At 38.8% G+C, this 14994-nt stretch overlaps 1 protein-coding gene across 1 annotated transcript in view; it reads left to right on the plus strand.

Moving 5' to 3' along the window:
• Positions 1–642: 642 nt before the first annotated feature.
• Positions 643–14994, plus strand: part of LOC128856969 (uncharacterized) — a 30716-nt gene continuing 16364 nt past the window's right edge. The window contains exons 1-5 of the mRNA XM_054092853.1: positions 643–880; positions 967–1472; positions 1551–1917; positions 1984–2178; positions 13726–13918. Coding sequence (XP_053948828.1) covers positions 643–880; positions 967–1472; positions 1551–1917; positions 1984–2178; positions 13726–13918 — 1499 coding nt within the window. The remainder of the gene's footprint in view (positions 881–966; positions 1473–1550; positions 1918–1983; positions 2179–13725; positions 13919–14994) is intronic.

Consider the following 14994-nt stretch of genomic DNA (forward strand, 5'->3'; position numbering starts at 1 on the left):
TATGCCTCAGCGGGATCGAAAATTTGGACCATCGGATAGAAGTGTGCAGCCGAGGTCGCGGCGACCATTTGGCCGATATTTTGTTCCATGCGTAATTGAGCCATACCAATATTACCATAGTAAAGAGAAAAGATAACAATTTTCTAAAAGAATTGTATTTTATTCAAAATCAACACCGGCCCTTGAAACTTAACCAACCTTTATTATGCAGCTATTTTAGAAGAAAAATTATGAAGTTGATCTGTCCTATGCATATCGCTTAGTGTTTGTATTGCATTACTATGAAGGCTGGAATGAGATTTGATGTTCAAGTAAGAAATTCGTTTTACTTATTACAAACTGTAGTTATGTTTAACAAATCGGTTGGTTTAGACTTTTTTCAAAAAAAATTCAAAAAATTGTAGCGGTAAAAGACTTAAACCTATCCAAAGTTTGCTCGAAGAGCTTTCAGTCTCAACAGCTGAATATGTGGAACGATATTGTCTTATATCTTCAATAGAGTCGCATGCACGGCAAGCAGCGCGAAAGTGTTTGACAAACCAACAGTCTTCAACGAGTCGCTGAGCAGCATAAACGCCGCACGCAGTTAGTCACTAAACCATCTACAACTATACTAAGTTGCTAGTAAACACAACTACTGAGATGGCTTCAGCTATACAACAGAATGAAAGCACGGCAAGTGCGTGCGCAACAACAAATGTTGTACAAGTAACTCACGAAAACCCTGTGTGGCTACGGGCGGAACTATTTGAAAAACTGCTGAAAGCTACAATTCCGAAGTACCAAAAGATCCAGCATTGCTCGGCAAAACCCGCCTTGGCAGCTGGTGAAAACTATTCCACAATAATGCTGCGTGTCAGCATAGATGTTGAGCTAACAGGTCTGCCAGATTTCTCATATTATTTTTGTTGTACATATTTTTAATATTTACTATACGAACAACTTCTTCACTTTGCGCCGCCACAGATGATACAACAAAATCGCTTTCGTACATGATGAAACTGCCGCATGAAAATGAAATGCTTCAGGACCTATTGCGTGGCCACAATATTTTTGAAATCGAACACAGGATGTATCATGAAGTTGTACCTGAGTTCGAGCAGTTGTACCGGGCAGTTGGTGTCGAGGTAAATTTTTCGGCAAAAAGCTACCATATCGAAACACCTTCAGTGTTTGGCGTCATTTTGCTGGAGGACTTGTGTCCATTTGGTTACACGAATGCCAATCGCTTAGAAGGACTTGATTTGGAGCACACGAAGGCGGTACTTGAGCGTTTGGCGCAATGGCACGCAGCCTCTGCAGTGCGTGTCGAGACCAAGGGGCTATACCCTGAACTATTTCTTAAAGGCATGTTCAGTGCATTCACCGAATCGCAGCAGGGGTCAATGAAAGCCTACTACGACACTTTTAAGCCATCACTTTTCGAGTCTATAAAAAGCCTAAATGGGCACGAAGAATACATAGATGACTTGGTAAGTGGCAGGATATTTTGTGGGTATTGGTTATCATTTGGCTAGGCAACTGTAGATGGTTTGCAATTACAATTTTAGGCGCAAGCGTTTGATAGCATAGCCAAAGAATCTACGCGTGGCTCACATTATGAGCCAAGTGAGTTCAACGCTTTGAACCATGGCGACTGTTGGGTCAACAATGTCATGTTTAAGTATGACAGCGAGGGCAAAATCGAAGATACGTTACTCATTGACTACCAGATGATCAATTATGGCTCGCCAGCGAAGGACTTGATTTACTTTTTGCTGTCATCTACGAGATGCGATTTGAAAGTGAAGCAATTTGACTATTTCATTAGATTTTATCACGACCATTTAGTGAAGAACTTGCAGCTTTTGAAATACTCTAAAAATCTGCCGACATTGAAAGAAATTCACATTGCAGTGATGAAATACGGCAAATTGGGTGAGTCCGGGTGTGGAATAGAGTAAGAAATTGAATTTTCATCAGCTTAATTTCTTCTTTCCGTAGCACTAATATCGGCCCTAGGCATTATGGCGGTCGCTTTGTTGGAGCCGCGTAGCGATGCCAATATTGACGGGTTTATTGGAAACACGGAGAGTGCGGTGAGCTTTCGCAGTGCAATGTTCACAAATCCCAGATACCGCAAACATTTGGAGGTACTAATGCCGTGGATGAGCAATCGAGGCGTCTTTGAAGTGGAGCGTTAAGAAATGCCAAACTACGAGTATTTTGCTTACGGCGCAATGTAGCGTACTGTTATTTTTTATTTACTCATTAAATTTCTTTAAATTGACGCTTACACCTTTTCGAGTGCTTGGCCGTGCTCCTCCTTCTATTTGTGGTGTGCGTGGTGATGTTTTATTTTTACAAATGGAGGGACCTACATTTTCATGTCGTCTCCAAACGACAAATTATTTGTGTAAGAAGCTTTTACATGGCAGAAATACACTGTGAGATTTGCCTGCCGAGGGTGGTCGCTTCATGCCCGGGGTTTCGAATACGTGCCCCAGCCCATTCGACTACAACTGCCGTAATTTATTGGTACAAATCAAATACTAATTGACACCATTCAAGTTATATTAAACTATATTAGGCATCATAAGTTGCAGAATTTTATGTGTGAATTGATTTGGCAGGTACCCGTAAATATAAAATAAAAAGCCGCAAAACGTCTGAACGCTAATCTGCTTGCTGCCTAATTTTATTACTCTATTTTACTATTTGCCCTAATTAAATGAAAGATATGAATAAACTTACCGATACCCCCAATTCACAACTACGTGACAGTTACCTCATATTAAAACATACGAGGAGTGTTCAAAAAGTATGACGAAATTTGAATTTTCGCAGGTTACGTAAAGGGTGGCCGGTGTTGATTTTGAATAAAATGCTATTTTTTTAGGAAATTATTGTCATTTCTCTTTATTATGATAATATTGGTATGGCACAACTATAGGGTTTTTCAGTAAGAGCGCTTCAACTTTTGAACTTTTTTGAATAAAACACAAACGGTTTGACTTTTTTAACTAATTTTTTTTTTTATTATCGAGTTTGAACATATACATTTAAGTATGAAGTGCGATTTCTTTTGCATGACCACCGCGTGCACGTTTTACGAAGTCCAATCGTTGAACCCAATTTTCGACCACTCTTTTGCATAAATCGGCCAAAATTCCAGCAATTTCGCGTTCAATATTGGCTCTGAGCTCACAAATCGTCGCCGGCTTGTTACTGTAGACCAATGACTTCACATAACCCCAAAACGGGATGGCTTGTTAAATGGACCGTAAAATGGCCGTAATGCTCTTAAAGTAGCAGCAACAGAACGATTATTTTCATAAAAAATTTGCACGATTTGCAATCGTTGCTCAAGTGTGTAGCGTTCCATGATGAAATGTATACTAATGAAGTTTACAAATGACAAGCGAAAAATAAAAAATATTGCGTCGTTCGCCCTGCCTATCGGAAAAAAGTTGAAGCGCACCTATTGAACAACCCTATACGTACGAAATTAAATATCGGCCAAATCGCCGCCGCGGCTTCGGCGACACACCTCCATCCGATGGTCAAAATTTTCGTTGGCGCCGAGGCATAATTGAGGTTCTATGCCGTTAATGTGCCGAATTATCTCATTCCTTAGCTCTTGAATTGTTGCTGGCTTATCGACGTACACCTTTGCTTTCAAATAACCCCAAAGAAAGAAGTCCAACGGGGTCGTTTACGTTTAGGTGTGGTTCACAATCAACATCGGCCCTTGAAATTTAACCACCTTTTATATTCGAATTTCGATTTTTTTGTGGCGATATGTTGGTACTCATGTCTCTCACTCATGCCGACGAATTCGGCCATTTTGAATGTTCAGTTAATTGTTGACAGCTTCTGTGCTTGCACGTGTTTCGACTCGTCTTCGATTTTAACCTATTCAAAAAGATGGATCAAAGAACCTGTCTGAAATTTTATGTGAAAAACGAAATTAAGTGCGTGGATGCATTCCGAATGTTGACTCAGTGCGGTGTCATACGGAGAAGCTACTTTGGACCAAAGCAACGTTTATCGGTGGTACAAAATGTTCTCAGAAGGCCGAGAAGATGTGAATGACGAAAAGCGTCCCGGACGCCCGAGCACTTCAACAACAGACAAAAAATTGATGAAGTGAAGAAAATGCTATTGACCAATCGTCGAATCACCGTTAGAGAAGTTGCTGAGGACCTAGACATATCGATTGGCTCGTGCCATTCGATTTTTTTCAATGATTTGGGCATGACATGGGTCGCCGCAAAATTCATATCAAAAGTGCTCAATTTCGACCAAAAGCAGCATCGCATGAACATTGCTAACGAGATGTTAGACTCTGTCCGCGACGACCCAAATTTGCTCCAGATGGTCATAACTGGTGACGAATCGTGGATTTATGGCTATGACGTGGAAACCAAAGCTCTATCATCTCAATGGAAGCTGCCGCACGAACCAAGACTGCAAAAACAGCGCGCCAAGTTCGGTCCAATGTAAAAGTTTTGCTTACGTTTTCTTCGGTTGCAGGGGCGGAAACTGAAGAGGCCCATGAAAGGACGAAGCTACGCTACGATTGACGAGATAAAGACGGCATCGAAGGAGATAAAAAAAATGATTTCTTTAAGATAAAAAAAATTATTTTTTGAAGTGCTTCGAAGATTGAAGAAAACGTTGGCACAAGTGCATACTATCTCATAGGAATTACTTTGAAGGGTACAGAATAGATATTAATGAATAAATAAATAATTTTTGAAAAAAAAAGGCAAAATTCGCGATACTTTTTGAACACACCTCGTATATAACATAAATGAACTTTCGCCCATATAAACTTTCACCAAATTACTCAAATTCTTGATAGCACTGGTATCGCGTCACGCGCCTTCAACTTCTTGGAAGTTCCACAATGTCAATATAATCAGTGCTGATTTTAGCCCATTAGATAAGGCGTTAGAGTCTTGACACACTCTAGAAATATTATGTGGCTAAATAATGATAACGGCTTCCAGGGTGACCACTACCAGTAATCTGTTTTAATCGTTTCGAGCGCTCCAGTCAATATTTTACCCAAATGGTTCGAGTATACAGGGTCCGGCACTCGAAGTGTAACCAATTGAAAATGCCATAAAATTAACTTGCAAAATTACTTATATTCAATTCAAAGTACAAAATGTTTTTTTTTTTTAAATACATATTTAAATACATTTCATTCTATTACACCTAGTTCACAACTATCCAGTAATATTATTTTATTAAATTCGACAGTATTTACCGGAAATACGTATATAACTGTTAGACAGCTGACAGTCATCAAAATTTCTGGAACAAGATCATTTGGTTTTTTTCGTTTAAGTCTCCGGCATTGGTCATCTAAATTGACAAGTAACCGAGCCTCCGGGTTAGTATGTTTTTCGAGCCTTACGGCATGAGCTACAGCGTAATGTTTGACAACTTCTGATACTAATGACATCTTGAGGTCACGATGTAAATCAGTGTTCCTCACATACCATGGTGCGTTTACTGCGTTCTTTAGAAACTTGTTTTGAAATCGTTGTATTTTCTCGATGTGAGTTTGTTTGGCACAGCCCCATAGCTGTATACCATAAGTCCATACAGGTTTAAATACTTGTTTATAAATTAAAAATTTGTTTTGTATGGAAAGAGGAGACCTTCTTCCAGTAAGCCGGTTTAATTTTTGCATTTTGAGGTTTAATTCCATGTGTTTTATTTTAACGTGCTCTTTCCTTACAAAATGTGTGAAAATAATACAAAATTAAGAATGAATTTACTTTTGCTCGATATGACCACCTTTTGCCTTGACTATGACTTTGCGACGGTCCAGAAACGAATCGCAAGCTGCCCGAATGCGACTTGCAGGTATTTTGGCCCACTCGCGGACAATGGATTTTTTCAGCGCCTCGAGCCTGGTGAATCTTTTAGTTCGGACCTTGCTCTCCAAAACGGCGCAAAGAGAATAATCCATCGAATTTGCGTCTGGTTAATTTGAGAGCAATTGTGTGGACGTTATAAAGTTCGGAGCGTTGTTTTTTAGCCATTCTTGGTTCACTCGAGCTTTGTGAGATGGTGTTGAAACGTCCATGGTCTGCCACCGAAATATTTGTTTGCCCACGGCTTCAAAGCAACCTCCAGAATACTTTCCCGATAATATTTCGCATTTACCTTGACGCCAAGCTCGATGAAAACGATTGGAGAGCACCCATCTGCGGTTACAGCGGCCCAAACCATTACCTGTGGCGGGTACTGCCTCCTAGTGGCCAATTGATGACTCAAATTCTCGTATGAATGGTCGGTCAAATAAACCCTATTGTTTTGGGAGTTTACGAATTGCTCAATTGCGCCCAAGCGAAGCAACTCCTTCTCTGTATTACTAAGTTGTCATAACAGTATCGCTTTCATTCACCGATTCAGCTTAGATTTCACTGACACTTTAAAATTACTCCTCACCGCACTTGTGCGCTCTATGTTGGTATAAGCAGGCTTTATTTGGAGGCTTTATCATCAATTCCTTTATCTCCCATTGGAGCATATCGCCCAATAATGCATATCCACGCGGCCCAATTTTTGGCTATCAATTTTAGTGCATTCCACGATTGCCCGCATTCACCGACTTCTTTTTGTAGGTGGCCTATTCACCTCCGCTGATGACGTTCGACCCCCACACCTTGAGAATACGCAGGTCTCGCATCGATAGAGCAGTACTGAGATGGCATTTGATTTAAATAGTCACATTTTTGTTGGAAAGGATATTTGTGATGAGTTCGAGATGGTGGAAATGAAATGGTGTGCACAAATTACGTTTGATTTGACGGGGTGTATAAGGCTTAAGGTCTATTTTATTACAAAAAAACTAGAAACTTTTCTTATTTGGAGTTTTAGCTTTCAAATGATACCAAAAAGTCCAATCTAGAAGACTTTCAATTTCATGCCATTTTTGTCCGCGTTCGAAGCACTGTGCGCTGGTTGTAATGCAAACTTCTTGTGAATTTTTTGCCTTTAGACGCTATACCTTCAGCAGATGCGGCTCATTTGTTAGCCATCAATCGCAGGAAGAAAATAATTTTAAGTAAAAAATGAGCTGGGTAAGCATTAAAAGGCGTGTGTGACAGTATCGCGTAATAGATTTCTCGCAAAAAGAGAGCCTAAAAGCAGACTTTTGATGGAGCATGGCAATAAACTGACAATGACTAACTAAAGTGGGCCCAAACATCTTTAAATAGCTCAACGCAGTCGCAACCGTTGCAGTCCCTACATGACACTGGCGAACAGATGTTTCTGATGACACCAATGATCAGTTTTTAGTCATCCGTAATTGCATTGTAGGGATGAAAACGATTAGATGCTTGACCTTTTTGGAGCGATTTGAATATATTTTGCACTTATATGAAGTAGAATTTCTATAAGAGAAGACATATCATGTCACAACGGCAAAGTACACATTTTTTTCTCGCGACTAAACAACAATTAAGCAGTTTGCTAAACACGTTTGTAATAAGTGATATTAATAATGTAAGCTCTTATTGGATACCTAGTGGTCTTGTAGGGTTGGTTGAGTTACAATCATTTCTACAAAATTATATATCCGTCTTTTGGTATTTTGGTATCTTGACGGAGGATTTCAAAGGAACAGATTTTAAAAACCTAAGAGCTTTTATGGATTTCAGTTGCTGGGATTGAAATTTTGTCTCATTATTATCGTTCCTCATAGGAATTAAGTCCAAAAATCTCAATATAGTGTTACATTTTTACATCAAGAGAATTCTTTTCTGGGTGGGAAACATTTCAATATCATTTTTTTTTTTAACTCCAAGCCTTAAAGACTAAGACTGTTTATATGTTTATCGTCGAATTATTATGGATAATTCACTGACGATGCCTTCAGTCCTAGTGGCAGAATGGAGTTCTCAGCGACTACTATTACCGTTGTGTGTCTGTAAGTGTAGAAAGCCTTGTTATTAGAACAGTTCTCCCATGCGATGCAGTTTATCTGTGTGCTTACCGCGTTTAGTGCTGTAGTGGTAATCTATCGAAAGAGGAATAAACTGCCATCTTGAACAGCCCACGCACTTCCACCGGTGCGACAAATTACAATCAATGTTATTTCCATCCTGTATTTAAGAGAAGACGAATGAAATTGTTCTGATGAATTTCGGTCATTGTGGCAGCCCCTGGTGGGCGCTTTGCTCAAACTTAGTGCAGTATTTCCCCTCACCTCATTTAGACCCGTCACAGATATTATTGAGATCGGATAAGAACCACACCTACTTTTCATATGGTAAGACTAAGTTTGAGTATATGAGACTGAGACTTTGAGTTTGTTTGAGACCAACGCAGCCAACAGCCAGTCGCAATTTAATTCTTCGAGCGACTAGTACTAACTTTTCAACCTTTTTGACAATTTTTTTTGGTCACCGTTACAAAGCGACTTGGCCAGCGATAGTCTTCACAGATTACTCTTCCTTGTCGAAATAGCCGAGCCCGTATTTTAGCATTGCATATCAAAGTGACGATTCCTCATAAAAAATTGCTCCCACGTATTTTCTTTTCTAACAATGAATTTGATCATAATAACACACGTGCTCCAAATTGCGATAATTCACAGTTTTCGTTAACATAGCGTTCTTGCTTATTTCAGGGATAACTGTTAATGAACGAAACAAAAAAGGTGTAATATTTGTCATATCAATGAGTCAACCAATATATATTATCAATAACGAGCAGAAGAGCTGTTGTTGTAGCCGTTCACCAAGCTCTGCCAAGCACGACGAAGGCAACGGACGTAGTCGTCATTCTCATTCAGCGATAGGCCCAAGCAACATTTCATTTATACGTCAAACGTCTTTTTTGTTGTTCGTGTTATTCCTCTTCGTTCCATTTCTTCTTTTATCATCCTGTTAACGTAATTTAAACCACAAATAAATTGATAAAAGAGTCATTGAAAGCTCATTTGTTTATTGTCAGGCCAAAGCATTTCTGAATGACAGTCGTTTTTCAGTTTTTCACATTCCCCTTTTATGCTTTAGGCACGTTTAATGGCGCTCAACTCGTGGCTCTCTCTCTGTAACAGGTTTTAGCAGAACCTACTCTCAACTCACTTCCACTTTGCTATTTAACTCAAGCTTTGAGTTTTTCATTAAGAAGCAATTGAGCGAGAAGGTCATGTACGGATGTTGAGCATAAACTGAGCATTACCAATTATGAAATTTTTGATTTTATGAATCCATGTAGTTCAATACAAAATGAAATATTAAAACAAAGAAACAGGTTCGTCGTAAACCTGACGTCGGTAAGTATTTTTATTGAATACCATACAGGAAAATGCTGACTCATTTTTCAAACATAAAATATGCAAATTTGTCTTTTTTATATTATCTCCACTTCGCAAAAAAAAAACAGCAGCTGCTTACTTGGTTGCTGAAGCTGCATGAAGGTGGCACTTATTTTGTTGCAATTCAAAAAGATGAATTATATAATTTTTAGATTTATTATATGACTGAAATATTTTTATTTAAAGTGTTCATGCCGCTCATTTGCAGTAAGAGTCTTCTACTCTAAAAAAATTTTTTTACCACCATTAACTAATATTTTTTGCTGCGCGCAAAATGCATGTCGATGGCAGGCAATGGCAAACCTCCGCCATGAAAAAACTCCTCATAAAACATATTTGCCACTCGGAATCGGCTTAAAACTATAGATCCCTCCATTTGTGGAACAGCACCACGACGCACACCACAAATAGGAGGACCTCGGCCAAACACTCAAAAACAAGGGTATTAGCGCCAATTATATACACAAGGTAAAGTTCAAAATAAACCAGACTAGCGTCATAAAAAGGGTTTTGATGGCGCCATCTTTTTTATGAGTCAGTGCGTTGGAAGTTACATCCCTAGCTGACTTCCAGCGAAAGCTTGAAGACATTCTGTTCAGTGGAAGCGAAGTTATATCGTCTAAAGTGTCAGTATGTTTGTGTCATCGGTACAAAAATGAGTTTCGCACAAGGAGCTAATATCAAATTTTGTTTTAAAATCGGTAAAACATTTACCGAAGCATTTGAATTGATGAAAAAAGTTTATGGCTATGATTGTTTACCTCGTGCCACATTTCATGAGTAGTTCACACGTTTCAGAGATGGTTGTGAGAACATAAATGAGAATGAACAAAATCAGTGACCACCGAAAACTCCATCGAAATTGTTCGTAAATTTAATGAACCGAAATCATCGTTGAAATTCATAGAATCGGAGTTGAATATCTCCCAAACATTGATTTATCGCATTTTAACTGATCACTTGGGCTTACGAAAGGTTTGTGCATATTTTATTCCGCACAATTTAATGGAGGACCTAAAATTGCTCAGAATTCAACATGCGAAAGACCTCATTAAAGAGGCGAGAAAAGATGAAAACTTCCTTTGCAACATTGTAACTGGTGATGAAACGTGGTGTTTCCAACATGAACCTGAAACTAAGCGTCAAAGTGCCGAATGGAAGGCCCCAGACGGTCCACCACCCAAAAAAGTCAAAAATCAAGTCGATGTTCATTTGTTTTTACGATTACAAGGAAACTGTCCGCAAGCGGTTCGTGCCAACGGGCTAAACCGTCGCCTTGAATACTGCGAAGGAGGAGCGCTTAGTGCACGAAAATGCACCATCCCATCGATCCACTCTTGTGACTGATTTTTTTTACTACTCGTATTCGCTTGGTATGGCTCCCTGTCGCTTCTATGGTGATGAAAGGAAAACATTTTGTGCTCATAGACCCCATCCAAAAGGCTTGTACCTATATCCTGAAGGGCATTCCGGTCAATGACCTGAAACACTCTTTCGAAAAGCTTTTAGATTGCGCGACACAGTGTATCGAGGCCAAGGGGGACTATTTTGAATAAATAAACTCGAAGTTATCAGCACAAAGCTCCTGTTGTTTCTATTTTAGCTCAGATTTGTTTATTTTTGAAATAAATATAATATAAATAAAAATGTTATATTTTCGTATTTTTACTTAGAGAAGCCCCAGGGTAGTGTGTTGGGCCCCGTCCTATTCACAATATTTACTTCCGACATGCCAATAACAGAAGAAGTGGAAGTGGCTACTTACGCTGACGATACAGCCTTCATAGCTTCTAGCGATTCACCTGCAAAAGCATCCTCTTTGCTGCAAAACCAATTAAATATTTTAGAAATTTGGCTTGATAAATGGAGGATCAAAGTTAACTCCGACAAGTCTACCCATGTCACCTTTACGTTAAGAAAAGATAACTGCCCTAGAATATTTTTAAATAATACTGTAATACCAACGAATACCAAGGTGACATATTTAGGAATGCATTTAGATCGACGCCTTACTTGGAAATCCCATATTAAGGCCAAACAAGAGCGGCTTAAAAATAAAACCAAGCGAATGCACTGGCTGCTTGGTCGCAAATCTCAGCTTAGTTTTGAAAACAAAATAAGACTATATAAAGCTATTTTAAAGCCTGTATGGACCTACGGTATACAGCTTTGGGGAACTGCTAGCAAATCGAATATAGAAATCCTGCAACGCTACCAATCAAAAACTTTGCGTGCTCTTGTTAACGCCCCTTGGTTTGTCACAAATGAAGCAATACACAAGGACTTAGATATCCCATTTGTAAAGAGTGAAATTCCAAACTTTTCTAACAGATATCTTGCACGGCTGTCAAACCATGTAAATACGAATGCTATATGCTTATTAGACTCAAGTAATGAAAGAATACGACTGAAGCGTAATCATATCTTAGACTTGCCATTTCTCTAATTTTGCCGAATTAAATTATTTATTCAACACTAAATAAAAAACAAAATACATAAGTTCCTATATGAAGATAAGCAACTCATTAGTACAAATGAAATTTAATACATTTAAGATCAAATCCTAGAACAAGTATCGTAATTTTATATGTAGTTTTGCATTTGTGCAAATACTACCGCGGCTATTAGATTATAAGACCTAATTTGCTGAATATCATTATATTAAGATAGCTTGCAAATAAAATATTTACACAACAAAAAAAAAATATTTACACAACAGAAGCATAGTAAAGTGAAAACTTTGAACACGATTTTTTACTCTTGCAAAAAATGAGCGATTGTAGTCATACATTTGGATTAAAACGACTGCAATATTTTTGCTAGTGGTTTTGTCTAGGCTACCTGGTTATCGAAGTAAAAGACTTCTAAACTGAGTGAATCAATTTGTTCCTTATATATTTTTTACATCCTTAATAATTTTTTTTTTTTGGTGGGCGACCGTCGTCTACTGCATCGTGCAGTGTGACCACTGAAACGATCCCTCTTCTCCTTCTGAGGGGACACCCTTCCACTGCTTTTCATATTACTTCGGGAGGGCCCAGAACGGCATCCATAAAGGACCAATTCTATTCACTCACATCTGGGTCCACCATATTTGTAGTCAGCTTTCATGCTATAGGCTCGTCTTCTTGTGTCTCTATCTGTGCAGCTTCGCTTTGTTGCACTGTGTCGAGGTGAATTTTTTTTTTTGTAGTACGTTCTCGTTGTATTTCTTTACCGCGTTCCAGCTGTCCACGCGTTCGATGATTTTGCTGATTATGTTGCTCGGTGCGATGTCGCCAATCTGCTCCCTCAGAGCATTTCTTTCCGCGAACCATCTGTTACAACTAAAAAACGTGTGCTAAGCGTCATCGCTCTGCGCTTCGCAGTATATGCACTTGGAACCGGTTACCTTGCCCAAGCGGTATAGGTATCTCCGGAAGTATCCATGGCCCGAGAGAAACTGAGTTAAGAAGTCTCGCCGTCTGCCGCTCGGTTCAGTGTCCCATCGGCTTTGCCACCGCCCCATGGTTTGGCATATCCGTTCTGAGAAGCTAGTGATGCCGTGTTCGTTCTTGAAATCCCACGCATCCATTCGTTCCTGGACCATGAGGACGATGGGTATATACCCGCTGATCACGAAAATTGCTGCGCCTGAGACAATGCGGTAGGCTGAGGCAACTCTGAGTGCCGCTGTTCGTTGCACAGCCTCCAGTGCTTTGCGCTTGGCTTTGCAGTTTAGCACAATTCTTCATACTTCGCTGTCCTACAGGAGAATCGTTAGGAGATTCATTTATAATATGGAAGTACCTTTCTATTTTTTTTTTTTTTTGCTTTTTTTTTTGTTTTTAAATACAATATTAACCTCTTTTTTAATCAAAATCTGAACTTAAACGTACCGAGCGCATATAGAAACTGTAAGTTCATTTATTTTGACAGTTTTAGAGCCAGCTTTAGTGTCTCTCTAATGTTAGTGAAATAGCCACTCTAACCCGACTATGACTAAGATAAAGTACAATTTTTATTAAAGTGTTTTTATTTTTATTTTATTATTGTATTAAAGTAAAGTGAAATTGTGGTACATTTTTTCATACCTATAGACTATTGTAGAAAATATTTTCTTGTGGCAACACCGAGCACTTCCATTGCAATTTAGTTTTTTCCCCAACCGGAGCGATTTGTTAACATTGCGTTTAAGTTATGTTCATGTGCAAAACAGACATACATATGTACATACACCTGTACCGACGATCACTCGTACATATGAAATTGAGCACTCGCATCACATGTCGACCTGATAAAGAAACTTTCAAATGCTATTATGTGACATGTATGTATGTATGTGCCTGATTAGGGGTATGCAGGTCGAATAAGGTGAAGTTACAAATCGGTATACCCGAATACCTAAAAACTAATATCGAATTATCGAAGTAGCAAATCTGATAAAGTAGCAGAGAAACTCTGTATTATATCCGAAATTCGGTTTGTGTTGATAAGTAAAAGTTGTGTTTATTTTGCTATATTTTTTGTGGGTCTGAAAAAAATAAATCATTTTGTTTCTCATATTACCACGAAAGAGAGGAAAAAAGTGCGCTCAGACTTGGAAAGGTAACTAAGTTGCTGAATACCGAAACGCAATGTCTCCAAACTGGGTCTGCATACCCCTTGGTATAGTTGTGCTGTTTGACGCCGACGCACATTTACATTCGAACGCACAAAGTAATGAGGTGCAATTAGAGATAGTTAATCAAAATTATCAATCAAACAATATGAGGAGTACTCATGTTTCCCAAATAGGAAACGCTTTGCTTATCACGCATTGATAATATGGGCATACATTCATGCACAGGGCTGATATCAGCTGGTTCCACCTGCCACCGCATGCCATGACCGGCGTTTGCAGGGGGACAGAGCGAGCACGAATAGATGAACTGCCACAAAGGAAGAGTGTTGTTGTACTTTTATATCCATTTATACAGGCCAGTTGTAAATCGAAAGAAGATATTTTAGACACAATTACCATTATGACTCGCATCGAATTTGGGCTAAACGTTTAAGGCTAAAAGCACTCAGTCAATACCGCCAATCATTCGACAAACATTGGGTGCGCCCGTTGCAATAAAGTAAAGAAAAATTAAAAAATAACTCAAAAGGAATAGGTAAATAAATTTTGTTGGTATGATTTTTAATCTTTTTTAGCTATTAAGTGTAAAAAAATCATTCCGATTGATATAAAGTCATGGAAGAGTGCGCGAAAATTTCCAGTCAAAAACACTAGCGTCGCGGGCAGTTGAATACGGGAAGTGCAATTTAAGGTATAAAATAGTTAATTTCTGTTTTATTTAAAAACACACACAGCAGGTGATGACGTTCCTCTATCAATCCGTGTTTGAAATGCAATTTATTTTATTGTCATTGCAAGCAAAATGTAAGGACTAGTGAACAGAATGTGACAACCTTAAAAATCGATAGTATTGACATTTTGAAAGGCTGATAGTGTATACTCGTATGGATAATCCCCTCAACTTTAGCCCGATAGGACTTTTAGTTAGTAAGGCTCAACCGGTTCTGCGATCCCTACTATCAAGAAAAGTGCCGACCTGAATTTTATGCTCAGTAAAAGCGAACTCAACTCTACGTGAAAGATTTCATAAACGGAATAACCTTTGAGTCTCAACTAAGGG

This window comes from Anastrepha ludens, chromosome 2 (assembly GCF_028408465.1).
Source record: "Anastrepha ludens isolate Willacy chromosome 2, idAnaLude1.1, whole genome shotgun sequence".
Taxonomy (NCBI): domain Eukaryota; kingdom Metazoa; phylum Arthropoda; class Insecta; order Diptera; family Tephritidae; genus Anastrepha; species Anastrepha ludens.